Raw genomic sequence first — 15,137 nt, forward strand, 5'->3', positions numbered from 1 at the left:
ATAGGGAGTAATTTATTCCCTCTGCCTCTGCTGTCACCTTTTCCCTTGGTGAAATCTGCTCCTGCTCTGCATTTCTGTCTCCTCCAGATAAAATAGCTCTCACCCTTTAGATCTGTCCTCACAGGTCACTGTTTCCAGTTCTCTGACCACTTCTGCTGTCAAGTAACAGCCACAGCCTGGCCTGGCTCTGAGAAGCTCCTGCCAGACCCTTAAATGACATTCAGAGGAGACTGTGGTGGCCAGCACAGAGCTCAGGTGCTTTCATCCTCTTCAAACCTTCCCAACCCAACACTGCACCAACCCAGCTCTAAGGAGTGAAGTTCCTTGGGGTGAGAAACACCCCCCCCCCAGAATGCCCCTTTCTCCATCCAGACCCCTCCAGGGTATCCATCAGGTCCCGTGGTGGCTTCTGTCCCCATTCAGCCCATTGGAAACCTGACGGGGTTGGGGAGCCTGGCAGGGACCCAGCAGATGATTTGGTTGCAGAGCAAGGAGAGCGCTTTGGGGAGGTGCAGATGGGTTCCTGTCCTTGCTCTTGGCGTTCCTCACCACAGCCAACCCAGGCAGTTCAATCACACTCTGCTAATTATCCCTTAATTAATGAGCAGGCTTTTGCCGGTGGCCAGCAGCTCCCTGTTAACTCCAGAGAGACTCCAGAGCAGTGTCCCAGTTAAGCAAAACAGATTGGGCTTGCAAGTTGAAAGAGGAGGAGGCCCCAGATGATGAAACTCTTTGCTGGCTGCCCTGGTTTCCCAGCCCCCGGGACCTGCAATGAGATGCTGGAAGCTCATCCCCCCCCCCCACCAGGGATTTTCCAGCAGCCACTGTCTCTTCAAGTTGCCTGTTCCAGGTTCACCCTCACAGCTGGAATTTAGAACAGCTCTGATTTTACCAAGAAATCTTTTTCCCAAGGTGCAAGAAGTGAAATCGTGTTCTCGAGTCTTCCCCCACCTCCAGCCACGTAGGGAATTCCCTTCTACCTCCAAGTTTTACTATTTTGGTGTCCCCTGGGCAGCCCCAGCTCTTACATGGGAAGATCTGGGGAGAATTCCTGCTTATCTTTGGGTTTGGTGGTTTGCCTGCCTCCCTCAGATGAAAAGAAAAGCTTGACAAGCCCCAGCGGAGTCCACAGCCATTCCTGGCTCAGTGCTTGTGTCCTCCTTGGCATCTCCACCCTCTCCATCCCTTGGCTCTCAGGCAGGTCCCATCCTTTGGACCCTCTGCAAACCTGAAACCTGCTTGAGGATTTCCCCCTCCCTTCCAAGAGGAGGGAAGTGGAGGGGCAGGCAGTCCTGGCTGGAGTTGTGAGTGGGAAGGGAAGGGGTTGGGGTGCTCTTACTTCCTCTCCTCCAGGTGGGAGTTGGGATTCTTCATCTCCATTAATGCGCAGCCAAATTTCTGCAGAGAAGAAATAAATAAATAAAATAAAATAAAATAAAATAAAATAAAATAAACCAATCAGTATCTAGAGGAAACTGAGTCAGGAAAGACTGGGCTGTGGCTCTGCTCCCTGCTTGTAACACTGCTGGGGGTCAGGGCTGGAGGAGGTCATAGGTCCTCAGTCAAGGGCTGTCACCTTTTGTGTCCCCTGACACTGGTTGTACAGGATGGATTTAGCAACAGATGAGTTACTAGTCCTGCAGCAGAGGACAAGATACCTACAGATCTTCTAGAGCTGGAGGCAGGCAAGCACAGCACCAGGTATCATGCAGAACTTGGACTTCTTTGGGGCCATTCTGGCTCGGGCTGAGCAAGCAGAAAATGTTCATTCTTGTTCCTCACCACCTCCCCTCTGCCCGTATCCCTTCTGCAGCCACCCATCCCTGCACCCTGTCCCACCTCTCCATTCTCTGGTGGGTCTCCATTGCCAAAGGTGCTGGTGACCACCAGGACCATGGTCTCATGCTCAAGGTGCACAATGTCATATTCATCCATGGACATCACCTGGGAGTGACAGAGGTGTTAGCAAGAGGACCTTGGTGGGGAGCTGTACCACCAGCCACCCTCCTGGGATGCTCCCCAGTCCACCTGGGGATGGGAGCAGCATCTCCTTGCTGACCTAGTGCCAGTGCCCACAGGGAGGATGAGGATAAGGGACAGGGACAAACCACAGGGGCAGGAGCCAGGCATGTGCCACAGTGCCTGGGAATGCTACTGATGTGCAGGCTTCAATCCAGACCCCTCAGGTCACATCCTGGGAGCTTCTGAAGACCCTTGCCAGCTAGCAAGCTCCACGTGTGTAGAGCCATGTGTTTTCCAATGTTTTTTGGTGACCTTGGTGCCACCCAGATGTAGACACAACCTGGCAGGAGCTGGGTACAATACCTTGGCATCGAAAGCGTGCTTGAAGATTTCACACAGAGTTTTGGCATAGACCTGGGACTTCCCTGTCTCCGTGGCATACAGGATAGTTGCTTTCACCCTCTTGGCCATGGCCTGTCCCATCAGCTTGGCTGAGAACTTCACAGCTCTAAAAAGCAGGAATAAATCCCAGTGAGAGAGCTCGCTGCCTTGGCACTGCCTCTAGCCCAGACTGGTCACATGCTTTTATCTATTACTATGTGAACAGCCTGCCTTAAAACCACCAAAATCCCTTTGGTTTTTTTGTCATTGTATGCCCACCAGAGAAGCATGTTCATCTAGACCGGGCAGAGAGGAAGGCTCTCAAACACAGAGCTGAGATCCCATAGTGGGCACGGGGCAATGGAGGTGACCAAGCTGCAGGGACAGAGAAGAATCAGGGGCAGCAGCCCAGGAGAACTCCTGCATCCCCTTCAGAGGAGCTCTGGGTTATGGAGGTGGCAGCTGGGCTGGTTGCACTGGTTGGAGAAGAGCAGCCTGGCTTTCCCCTGCCAGGGAGGGAAGAAATGCTCTAGGTTTGGAAAAATCACTTCAGAGAAAATTAAAAAAAGGGGTGAGGGGGAGGAGTGAGGAGAAAAGAGATAGAAACCTCACCAGGCTGGAATGTCCCATCAGGCAGCTCCTCCCCACACTGAAATCCACCTAAGGATTTCTGTTTGCTTCTACACCATCACTCCTCAAAGTCATTCTGCATATTCCAGCTGCCCCTTTGCTTCCCTGTCAGGGTACTGTCCCCTATCCCCTCTCCCCTGCCCCCTGCCCCCTGCCTTGCAGTGGCAGAGAGGAGGGAAGGGGCAGGGACCAGAGGTTTGGGTGTTCTGCTCCAGGCAGAACCAGCACAGCCAGTCCAAACTGGCACCTGGTGCCACCAGCAGTGCCAAGTGCCACCCTTGGGTCTGACCTGCCACTTGTTCATCTGATTAGCTCAGACCCAGGCAGGATTAATGGTAAATTGCAAAAATAATTCTTCCTCTCCTCTACACCAGGAACAATGGAGCCTTTTTTGTTTGGGTTTGGTTTGTTTGCAATCACCTCCCATAGTCACATTTTTATAAAACCATTTATCAGTTGTGCACACCCATAAATAAAAGCATTGTTTCTTCTGATTCAATGGCTCAATTCATCTTCCCATGGTCTCCAGCAGCTCCGGGCTGCAGCCCAGGCTCCAGCAGCACTGTCAGCCCAAGGAACACCTCCATCAGCTCCTGGTTTATGGCTGCACCACAGAAAACAACTGACAGAAGGTGACAGCTGAGGAGTGGGAACAAACTGAGCAGCAGGACTCAGGGAAAGTAAAGTGTGGGGAGATGCTGTCAGCAGCAGGAGCCTGGCCATACATCCCCAGGCAGACAAAGCCCTCCCCAGTCCTGGTTCAGGGCTCTGCTGCCCCAGAACCAGCAGGTCCTACAAGAACCTCTCTGCCAGTGGCCTGTGGCTCGGATCAGCCAAATTCCTCTTCATTCCTACACCCCTGCTGACCAAGAGCTTTGGCAGGGGAGAAGGACCTGTGGGACCCATTGCTTGGGGTCAAATGGCCATGAAGTGTATTTAAACCTCAGTTAACCTGGTCCACCTGTAGGGAGATGCCTCACTCCTAAATCTCCTCTCCTTGCTTGTTTGGAGCTTCACCGGAGCCAAGTGCTCCTCAAGTAACTCAGAAGTCAGTGAGAGAAGGAGAAACAGGGACACCAGTTTCATCTGGCTTGTGCCAGTGTGAGCCAGGGCAGTGATGGGTGGGCTGATGATGATGATGATGGCAGTGATGGGCTCTCTGGCAGACCCCCAAATAGGGACACCAGTTTCATCTGGCTTGTGCCAGTGTGAGCCAGGGCAGTGATGGGTGGGCTGATGATGATGATGATGGCAGTGATGGGCTCTCTGGCAGACCCCCAGAAGCTCTATCACACAGCACAGCAGAGCTGCTGAAAACCAAGAGCACCCCCAGGCTTGTCCCCTGCTTGTCACTTACTTTGCTAACTTCTTGAAGCCAATGGCCCTCTTCTTGGTAGGTGTCCCATTGACCCCTTTCCAGACATGGGTGTTCCAGGGGTCAGGCTAGGAGAGAGGAGAAGAGCAGGAGCTGATGAGCAGAGCTCAGAGCTTCAGGAAATGTTGTATCCACAGCTCTGAGCAGGCAGCTTCTTGCAATATAATAAAAACTTGCTGCCCTGGGCATTATTAGCCCAGAAGCACAAAGAAAGCAGGTAAAGCCAGAAGGTGATGGAAATTCACCTTTCCCGTTCCCCCAGGTTTGTTTTTTTTAAAAAAAATCCTTTTGGGAAGGGGAGGGAGCTGAAGCAAGGAACAAGTGCACAGAAGCTAATTCAGTGCCCTGGCAGCTGCCTGGAATCCGGGCCAGGAACCATCAGGGTTCCCGGTGGATCCCTTCTGGAAATGAACAGACTGCTCCTGGGTTGTGATTGTTCCTTAAGGGCTCTTGACTAAAGGTCACACTGTGTGAAAACCACCAGAGCAGGGATGGTTGCCTGATGAGGGCTTGTTTACTTAAAACCCTTTTTCCCCACGGTCTGAAGTGTGAAATCATCCAGCACCAGCCCAGCCCACTGCTCAGCCCCCCCTCCCAGTGAAGGTTCTCCAAGCTGGCAGCATTCATCTCCTCAGACCTGCAGGCTGTAGGATATGGTGACTATCAGGTCATTTCCTATTCATCAAAAGTACAAAATTAGGCACTTGCAAAGGGAGGACCCTTACTTAGCTCCACTCCCAAGGGCTGAAGTTGGGTTTTCAGCATGGCCACATTCCCATGGAAGGGCCAAAAAGTCACTGCCCTGGGACAAGGGGCAGCATCCGGGGGGTTATTACACCACTTTAAGGGGCCCCATGAATTATACTTGTTCATGGACTTCATCACCTCCAGGGACAGCCTGATGAAGGGATTGGATGATGTCCCTCCCCTTCCTGCACCTCCTGAGCTCCAGCCCCCACCCTGCTTCTGCCTCTCCCTCTGTGCAGGTGGTGGACGGTGCAGAGCTTACCTGGTACTCAAAGGAGGGGGTGAGGCGGTAGTTGAGCATTTCCTGATGGAAAACTGGGGTGATGCTGCCAGACATGGGTGGGACAATCCAGACCCAGTCGGCAGGACAGCCCCCACGGCACCGGTACTCGTTCTCCATGTGCTTGATGAAGGACTCGGTGGCTGAGTGGTGATCCACGATGGTCACTTTGTCACTCTGTGGGAGGGAGGAGAGAGCAGAGATACCAAGGATTTCATGGGTCGATACTACCCAGAAGCTGAAAGCCTAAAATTTTACATTTGCACCTTTTTGACCCAAATCGACCTTGCTCCCATGGTCTGCCAGGACTGTACCCTGGGAGGTGACACTGCTGACCCTGGTGTCCCCAAGGAGCACTGGGTGATGCCATTTTCCAGGGCTGAGAATCTGCCTGTGCCTTTCCTGAGTGGATGTGCTATGGGATGGCTGCTCCTCCTGCTCTTTGTCATGGGCCAAGCAAAGACTAAGGTGGCATGAACAGGATTGAGCATCCCCTGCTCAGCCACCTGGGCAACTCAGGCATGGCCTGAACAGCTCAAGGAGCAGCTCTGGGAAGGACCTTCCACCCTCTCAAGCTGGGTTGCCAAGGATCAGTTTTATTACTCAACCTTTAAGTGCAAGGGGAGAACCTGAGTTGATCCTTGCCTCTTGGGCTGAGTCTCTTTCCCTCAAGGTGCTGGTAGTGACATTTTTGCAAGATTCAGGGCACAGAGGTTACTCTGGCAGGCTCCTGGAACAGCCCCTAACTGGGAAGGCTCAGCACAGCTTCAGCTGCTGCCACTGTCCCTGGGCAGATGCCTCATTCCATCCCAATGCTTGTGTCCCTGATCCAAACACACCAGAGTCCTGCTCCTCACCTACCTGGAAGCTGTACAGCACAGCAATGTTGATCTCCACCAGGGCTTGGTCCTTCCACAGGGATGAAGTTTTCCTCGTATCCAGATTCATTTTTTTGGCCACTTGCTGTAACAAAGCACGGTAGAAGGAGGGTCCCCATGAGCAGGCATCTCCCTGAGAAGTCCCCAAGGACCTCAGCACCATCTCAGCCCCACTATATCTTTGCACTTGACCTCAACCAAACCCATGACCAAATACCTGATGATCCACAAGATGCTTTGGGAAATCCATGGGGAACTTAAGATTCCAGCTGGCCCCAGAGGACACAAAAAAAAAAATTGCCTGCCCACCGCACCAGGAGCTCGAGGAGAACATCCCTCTAAGGGAAACCAGGATGTTCTCTTCTCCTCCATCCTGCCTGCTCCTCAGTAACTTCACCCATCCCCACTGCACCCCAGGATGGCCTGGCCTCCTCCAGGAGAGGGAATTACCTCCAGGATGTTGTACCGGGAGTTGTCGCAATAATCCCGGACCCCAATCTCTGTCCCCATGTACCATCCACTGAAGGGACAGGCAGAAAACTCCAGGCCACCAATCTCAAGGAGCATGTTGGACACAGCTGGCAATCCATACCACTTCAGACCCAGGTCCTTAAACCACTCAAACCTGGTGGGAGACAGCAAGGTGAGAGGCTCAGTGCAGGCAGGAGAATGGAGAAGGTTCCTCTGCTACCAGGACACAGGAGCAGAACTGTTCCTGGAGGCAACAGCTCCCACAGGGGCTTTTATGGTGAGGAAGAACCAAGAGCTTTGTAGCGGGGATTAAGTCCTAAGGGACCTCAAGAAAAGGGAAACAAGCCCTGAGACAAAGACACAACTTGTTTTCCACCTCCAGGCTCTGACAAATTCCATCAGAGTGGAGGGAAGAAGGTCCAGGGTAAAGCACCCAAGCCACAGCAAAGAAAGACCAAGCCCAGGAGATGGTTCAGGGTGAAACCAGAGGAGCTCAGCCCTGCTGATCCTTTGAGCAGTTTTGAGGCTTCCTCTTCACTTACTTGGGATGACGGATGGGCACTTCCAGCACCAGCTCAGGGGGGATTTCAAAGAGCTCTGGGTCGTTGCCATTGGCTTGGAGGAGCAGAGGCAGGATATCAAAACGTCCATGTGGAGCCTTCCACCCCTGCTGAATGCAAATCTGTGCCCAAAACAAAGGTGGGGTTTAGGAGTCTCAGCTCTTCAAGCACGATGGGCAGGGAGTTGCACAGCACCAAGCATCATAAGAGCATCTCTGTAATAATCTCAACCCCAAGGAGATACAACATGGGGCTGCCAGGCACAGCCAACTCATGGCTATGGGAGGGGGTTCTGGGGCTGAAAAGAAGCCCAAGAAGTAGATCCCCAGGTGGGATCATGGATCTGAAAAAAGCTGCTTATGCTCTTTGTGTCTGTAATGGTGAAGGAGAAACCGGGTGGAAAGCAAAAGGTTTTGGGAGGAGCTGAACAGAGCACTGGTGCAAAAAGCACAGCTCATTGCTGAGTCTCAGCAGCCCAGGTCAGCAGTGGGCACATATAGAACCCCAGACTGGGAAGGGACCTTAAAGCCCCCCCAGTGCCTCCCCTGCCATGGGCAGGGACACCTCCCACAGCCCAGGGTGCTCCAAGCCCCATCCAACCTTCAACACTGCCAGGGAAGGGGCAGCCACAGCTTCTGGGGGAAACCTGGGACAGGGGCTCAGCACCCTCACACCAAACAATTTCTCCCTCCCCAACATCTCCTCTCCATCTCCCCTCTTGCAGCTGCAAACCCTTCCCCCTCATCCCATCCCTCCCTGTCCTTGTCCCAAGTCCCTCCCCAGCTTTCCTGGAGCCCCTTCAGGCACTGGAAGCTGCTCTAAGGTCTCCCCATGGGATCCTTCTCTTCTCCAAGCTGAACACCCCCAACTCTCTCCCCCTGGCTCCAGAGCTGCTCCAGCCCTCCCAGCAGCTCCAGGGCCTCCTCCTGCAGCAGTTCCCTCAGCACCACTCAGCCACCCCTTTTCAGCAGAAGCCAAACAAAGTACTAAGAGCGTTTTGGGAAGTCCTGCATGTGTGAAAGCAGATTTCATTCCTGGGAAAACATCCCAGGAGCATGGCAAATCCAACTTCACTTCCTGGGACTGCAATGGGTGGGAGAAACCTTGCTTGGTCCAAGCTCAGAGATGCTGCCTGTCCCCACCATCCCCATGGCTGTGGTGCCCAGGTGAGATGGCTTCAGGCTGTACCTCTGTCAGCTCCAGGTTTGCTGGGTCTCCCAGGATGGTGCCATCAGGCTGCTTGTAGCCAGCATAGCGGATGAGTTGTGTGTTCCAGATCCGGAAGTCATGTTTGCTGTCCGTCCGCTGTGGGAAGATGGTAATAGCAGATCTGGAAGAGAAGAGGAAGAGGATCCTGGAATATTTCAAGTTGGAAAAGACCTTGGAGATCAATACATCCAAGCAGCAACCCAACCCCACCGTGCCCTGTCCTGAAATGCCACCATTTCACGTGGGTTTTGAACCCCTCCAGGGATGGGTCCTCCACCCCCTCCCTGGGCCTGGTGAATCCCATGGATGTGGAATGGGACATGGATGGCTTGGGACAGAGGTCACCAGAGGAACAGCAGTGTCATGGGGGAAAGGTGCTGCTCCTGCCTGACAACACCCTTTGCACACCCTCTGCTTGTGCCTTGGAGAAGCCCCAGATATTTATATTTACTTCTCCAGAAGCCATCCCAGCCAAGTCCTTTCCAGCTCTGGAATTTGGGATGCTTCCAGCACTGTTTCCAGTTGCTTACATGGCAGGGTTCAGGCCATGCTCTGTGTGTGATGCAGAGTATATAGGAAAGGAGAAATAATTGGAAAAGCTGCCCTTTGAAAGTCCCACAGGCAGCAAGAAGAGATATCCCGGGAATAGCAGGGTATCTCTCCCAAACCCTCCCCTGAGTGCTGGTCACCACCACCCTGTTGTGCACCAATTTCACGAGGACACGGTGTCAGCAGGACCCACAGCTGGGCTGACACCCATCCAGAGATCCAGAAAGCCCTGGTGACACCCTGGTGGCTCACCTGAGGTTCCCCTTGTTGGTGGCATATTTGATGTGGTTGCAGATGTAATTGAACATCCCATGGGCTGTGGTGCAGTCCCGAGCATCAAACACCTGGAACAGGGGAAGCAACTGTGGATGCTCCAACTCTGAGGGCAGAGCCAAGCAGAAGAAACAGGGAAAGCCCTGGAGACCACCACCTCATGTATCTAAAGGTCCCTAATGATGCATCCCTGACTTGGATGTCTACTCCAGGTGCTCTTCTTGCTTTGGAGAGCTGAGTCATCTGCTGCTCAGGACAAAACCTTCTCAGTCCAGGGCTCCCAACCTGCTCCTGTCCCTGGCTTATCCACCAACACTTTCTGTTTCTGCTCTTTGTCTCTTGTAGATCAAGACTCAAAGCTGAAATAGGACAGGGATCAGTCAGACCTGAGACCCACTGAGATCTTGGGGAATCATGGAACCACAGAATGGTTCAGGTTGGAAGGGACCTTTAAAGGTCACCTCATCCAATCCTCCTGCAGTGAGCAGGGACATCTTCAACCAGATCAGGTTGCTCAGAGCCCCATCCAACCTGACCCCGCATGTTTCCAGGGATGGGACATCTACAAAAGGGGGGGGGGGGGAAACAGGAAAAAAGGACAACGGGAGGTTTGAAGACAACTTCTTGCAGAAACTGGTCCTCTCAAGGCTCAGATATGCCTAAAGAAAAAGTGGAGGAGAAGATCTGGAGGCTGGGATAGCAGTGAAGGAGCTTCAGCCTCCTGACCCCAGGCTGTACCCCTGCCCTGGGTGAAGCAGCCACAGGAATAGCTCAGCTGTGCCCCATGTCATCTCCATACCAAGGGATTCCACTAGAGATCACAAATTCAGGTCCTACCCTACTCTTACAGCTAGCCAAGAGGCCACTGAGCCAAACCTCCTGCCTGTATATATCCCTGTATCAAGGATGAGTGTGTCCTGCTGCTCTCCCCACTCAGAGCCATCATTTTGGAAGCAGCACGTAAGGTATTGGAGCAGCATCTGGTTTTGGAAAAATCTCTGGAGTGCCAGCTTCCATCTGGCCCTGTTTCAGACACAGACACCTCACTCCACCTACCCCCCAGCTGCTTCTCCAGCTCCTGCTGCCTTCCCAGCCTCTGCAGCCCCACAGGGAACGTGGCTGCTGTGTGCTCAACACCCTCAGCTCTGCCTCTGCTGGGCTTCCCCGGGTGTTTGAAGAGCAAGTGTTGCCTCTCCAATGCTCCAGTGAATCCCACTGGAGATGATGCTCACCTGGAGCTTGGACCACTGGATCCTGCCCACACACCGGGCTGCATTCCTCCAGGCATGTTTGGCTCCATAGATAAGCTCTGTGTCCCTCAGCTGGTAGGTATCAGTGGCTTCAATCTCCTGTGTCACTTCTTCCAGCCTTTCCATGTGGGCCTTGGAGCCAGATCTGCAAGGGGGGGGATTAGAGGAGATGGGGCTCACCGACCCAAGGAGAGAGTGGGGGGAGTGCTGCTGCTGGGCACAAGTTCATGCTTTCTTAAGCATTTCTGTGCCTTGGCACACATTTACCTCTTTATGGAGGAGTAGTACTGGTCGATGAAGTCCTTAGCCAGGAGGAGCAGCTCCTCTTTTGTCCTGGTATCCTCTGCCTTGCGGACGTGCTGGCCCGGGGTCATCACTGAGCCCATGCAGATCTGCTCATTGCATGCAGTGGCCTGAAGGGACAGAAGGACAGGAGGGTGTCCAGGGTGGCTGCAGAACTTTTGGTTACACCTGCTGGGCTGGGGGAAGTCAACAATTAGCTAGGGAGAAGTTGGTGGCCTCTTTGACAGACAGGGACATTTCCAGCTTATCTGTTTTCACCCCTGGGTAAGGCAGCTCAAGCATGGTCACCTCCTGGCCCACCTGATATGGACATTTGGAGCTCACTAGATTCTTGCCACAGCTTTCCCTGGTCCTCCCCAGCTTATTGCAGCAGAGGTTGGAAGTTCAGACACCACAAGCCAGGAAGCCCTGGATTCACCCAGTTCTGCATTTCCAGGCACAGCCCCCGTGGCAACACTGCATGCAGCCCACCCAATTCCCCTCAGAAAAGCTCTGCCCACTCCTTCCAACCCCACTCACCATGGCTGTCTTCAGGTGCAGAGTGTCGTGGAGCACGGAGCCTGTCTCCCAGTTCTTGATTTTGACAAAACGTGGGCATTTGGAAGGACTCCCATTCACTGTGCCCTTTGTTGGGGACTGCTGCCCAGGTGGGGGGGGCTGGACAGGAGCAAAGAGCAGGCACAAGGTTAGTGGTCACCAACCAGATCCAGGGTAAAGGCCCCAGCAAGAAGCAGCAGCTTGGGTTGGTGCCTGCCTCTGCATAAATCCCAGTGATGCTGTGGCCAGACAAGGTATTTGACCCAAATACTGGCAGCATTTTGAGATCCTCAGTGCAATTGAGAAATCATCTCTGCTTGCAGACCAGGCAGACCTGGAGAGGAGGAGTTCAGTAACAGCCAGAAGTGACTGAATGTTGTGTTCAAGTTCCCCTTTAGAAAATTTCCCTCTCCAAAACACATCAGATGTTTCTTTCAAGGAGCATCACCTGCTCTGGGCTTGCATGTGCCAAGCTTTGCCTTACTGTTACAAGCACTGGGATTTAGAGCTAAGAGCCAAATCTTCCTCCAAACCAAAGGGACATCTGCTTTGATGTCAACACCGGGAGATCATAAGAATAAGGCTGGATGAATTATGGGGCTGGGAGAGCTGCTGAACTCTGCAGAGTTGGATTACTTCCTGTCCTCTGCTTCAGGGGATGCTCCACCAGGCATCCCCTAACCCTAACCCCAACCCAGGACATCTCCAGTCAGATGCCAGTGTTGGGAAGAGTCTCAGCCAGCAGAGAGCTTGGGAAGAGGTGGCTGCAGGTGCTTGTTTCCACATATTTTCCCAACAGGGTTTGATGCTCCTGCCCTTCTTTGCCCAAAGCATTTAAAAATGTTAAAAAGCAATTGGTGTCTGCCAGCACCTTGTGGGACCCTGAGACCTGCACCAGCTCTGGAAAGCAGAGATTTCTTCTAGGAATCTTAGAGTGGGATGGAACTGGGGCACTGTAGCCACAGTGGGAGCCCTGATCCCCTGCCCAGAGCATCCTGGCAGAACCTCCTGGGATTTGGCACCACTTCAAGATTTGCTTCTCTGCAAAGGAGATCACAGAGTTATAAAATGGGTTGGGTGGGAAGGGACCTTAAAGCTCCCCCAGTGCCACCCCTCCCATGGTCAGGGACACCTCCCACAGCCCAGGGTGCTCCAAGCCCCATCCAGCCTGGGCTGGAACACTGCCAGGGATGGGGAAAGCACAAGATCCAGGCTTGGACTGAGTTTCAGTGTAGCCTTTCTCCCTGGATCCTGTCCCTTGTGTCCCTACCTGCTCCACCTGAGAGGGTTTTACCCAGAGCACAGCCTGCAGCAGAGCCCTGCAGAGTCTCCCACTCCTTTTTGGTGCTGGTGTCAGTCCTGCAGCTCCTGGCCCAGCAGTGCTAGCACAGGGAGAAGCTTCTGGCTCAGAACAAGCACTTTTGCTGGTGGGAAAACCCTGGGGAGAAAGCAACTGAGGCCACAAGAATGACAAAATCAGATGAGGCTTCAGAGCCATCCTTTGCCAGAGGATTTCTCTGCTGCTGACTCCTGAGCAGAGAGTGATGCCCGGGCTGAGCAGACACCACAGTTTTGCCCTGGTGGCAATGGCAGCTTTATGTTTCTTTGCCCATTCCTTGCTTTTACCATATGCTCCATATGGGTTTTTTTCCTTGGGAAATGAGGATTTTGCTGTCAAGCAGCCTGAGGCTCACAGTGTGTTACCAGGCACTGAAAGCATATGCTGGGACCAAGAGGCAAAGGATGGAGAGGAAGGGAGAGCCTGACATCCAAACCTCTCAGTAGGATCCACTTTGGTCTTTGTGGTTTCCAAAGCTGCTCCCTGCAGCTCGAGCTGTGCTGTCACTGCTCCATGTGACATTCCTCATGTCACACATTCCAGGGCCTTCCTCAGCCCTGAAGCCAGAGGACCACACAGTGGATCTCAGCTTCCCCTCTCTGTGCTACACAAAACAAAAAATGAGGCTTCATACAGAACTCAAAAACCAGTAGTAAAGAAAAAAAAAAAAACCCTCCTGAATGTAGCCCTACAAAAGCACTATTTTTAAGTTCCTTTTTCTTGGGGAATCTGACCTGAATTGTAGCAGTCCCTGGTTATTTTTTCATATTTCTTTTACTCCTTCATCAGAATTAAACCATTCCTGAGACAACCTCTGCTCTCTGGCCCACCCTGGTCCACCCTTAGGACCAACAATCACAACAGGAAAATCTGCCCCTTTCATCCTGAGTTCCTTTCCTCCTTGGGAGAGGGGGAAACAGAGCTGAAAGTGCTGCTCAGAAATCCCAACAAATCCAATCCTCACCCTCCCCCTGCCAGACAGAAATCACAAGTCCCGAGCAGAAAGTGGTGGGTGTATCCAGCAACATTTTTTGGGTTTTTTTTGGTTCCTAGTTTTGATTTGCTGCTGGGGCTTGGGGACAGCTTAGGAGCCTCAGGAGCTGAACAACCTCTTGCTGGAGAAAGTACAAAGCAAGAGTGACAACCTCATCCTTGGAATGACCAAGCTCCAATTTGATGGACATCAGCTCCTTAAGACCTACTTCCAGATGTTCTACCTGAACCCTCTCTCCAAGCTGCTCTCTTCCTTTTTTTTTTTTTTTTTTTCTTTTTTTTTTTTTTTTTTTTTTTTTTTTTCCTGTGCCTTTCCCTGCAGGAACCAGCAATTTTTTTTTCTCTTTGCAGAAGCCAGCAGGGCTGGGACAGCTTGAGGTGACACCACCTACAAGAAAAAGAGGTGCCAGCCCTGGCAGAGCTCACAGCCCCCAGCAGAAGCTGGGAAAGAGCTCCCTGTGTGTGCATCACATCCTTCCCCACACGGCAAAGCTGAAGCTAAATATTACCCCTGTTCCATCAGGGAGGGTTTGCTGGGCTCCTTTCAGGGTTTAATTCGGCAGCTGGGATTTTCAGTGACTCAGGAGTGGGACAAATGGAGAGGCTGAAGGTAGCAGCTGGGTGCAGAATCTTTTTTAAGCACACAGATTCAGCAGGGAGGAGAAAACCTGGGTGCCCCTCAGGACAGGGACAGGGACAGACACAGGGACAGGGACCATCTCCCTTTTTTGTCAGACCTGAGAAGGCTCTACACCTCCTCCTGGGTCCCTGCAGTTCTGCCCTGCTCTGATGCATCCAAAGGAGGAGGTTTGCAGCCTCAGATCCCTGGGCATGCTGACATCTCCTGCATTAACCCCAGGAGATGAAAGAGGGCTTTGCATTTTTGTAAAGCTGTAAATCAGCCTCCCAAGTGTGGGGCCCTGGTCTCTGCACGGACACAGCCAGCCAGGCCTGGTACAAACCAGTGCATATGGACTGACACACAGGTGACAGCCCACAGGACCTGGGCTGGGGTGCTCACAGTGTCTTTACACCCAGGTTTGGAGCCAGCGGTGTTGGGCTCCTGAAAAACAAGCAAAAACAACTGGGATTCTGAAAAAAGAAAAAGAGAAAAGGAAAAAGAAAAAACAAAAAAAAAAACCAAACAAAGAAGAAAAAAAAGAAAAAGGAAAAAGAAGAAAGAAAAAAGAAAAAAGAAAGAAGGAAAAAGAAGAAACAAGAAAATAGAAGAAAGATGAAAAAAGAAAAAAGAAGGAAGAAAGAAGAAAGAAGAAGAAAAAAGAAGAAAAAAGAAAATAGAAGAAAGACAAAAAAAGAAAAAAGAAGGAAGAAAGAAGAAAAAAGAAAAAAGAAAGAAGAGAAAAGAAAAATGAAAGAGGATGAAAGGAAAAAGAAAAAAA

General features: G+C 52.2%; 1 protein-coding gene across 2 annotated transcripts in view; it reads right to left on the reverse strand.

Annotated features, from left to right (window-relative positions):
- Positions 1 to 15,137, reverse strand: part of NOS1 (nitric oxide synthase 1) — a 74,442-nt gene that overhangs the window by 17,339 nt on the left and 41,966 nt on the right. For both annotated transcript variants that reach the window (XM_071763764.1, XM_071763765.1), the window contains exons 4-16: positions 11,388 to 11,525; positions 10,833 to 10,978; positions 10,548 to 10,710; positions 9,295 to 9,386; positions 8,473 to 8,614; positions 7,267 to 7,406; positions 6,704 to 6,878; positions 6,237 to 6,338; positions 5,358 to 5,552; positions 4,331 to 4,416; positions 2,326 to 2,470; positions 1,840 to 1,944; positions 1,340 to 1,398 (exon numbers count right to left, since the gene is read on the reverse strand). In XM_071763764.1, coding sequence (XP_071619865.1) covers positions 1,340 to 1,398; positions 1,840 to 1,944; positions 2,326 to 2,470; positions 4,331 to 4,416; positions 5,358 to 5,552; positions 6,237 to 6,338; positions 6,704 to 6,878; positions 7,267 to 7,406; positions 8,473 to 8,614; positions 9,295 to 9,386; positions 10,548 to 10,710; positions 10,833 to 10,978; positions 11,388 to 11,525 — 1,688 coding nt within the window. The remainder of the gene's footprint in view (positions 1 to 1,339; positions 1,399 to 1,839; positions 1,945 to 2,325; positions 2,471 to 4,330; positions 4,417 to 5,357; positions 5,553 to 6,236; positions 6,339 to 6,703; positions 6,879 to 7,266; positions 7,407 to 8,472; positions 8,615 to 9,294; positions 9,387 to 10,547; positions 10,711 to 10,832; positions 10,979 to 11,387; positions 11,526 to 15,137) is intronic.

The sequence above is a fragment of the Heliangelus exortis genome, chromosome 19, assembly GCF_036169615.1.
Source record: "Heliangelus exortis chromosome 19, bHelExo1.hap1, whole genome shotgun sequence".
Classification (NCBI taxonomy): Eukaryota; Metazoa; Chordata; class Aves; order Apodiformes; family Trochilidae; genus Heliangelus; species Heliangelus exortis.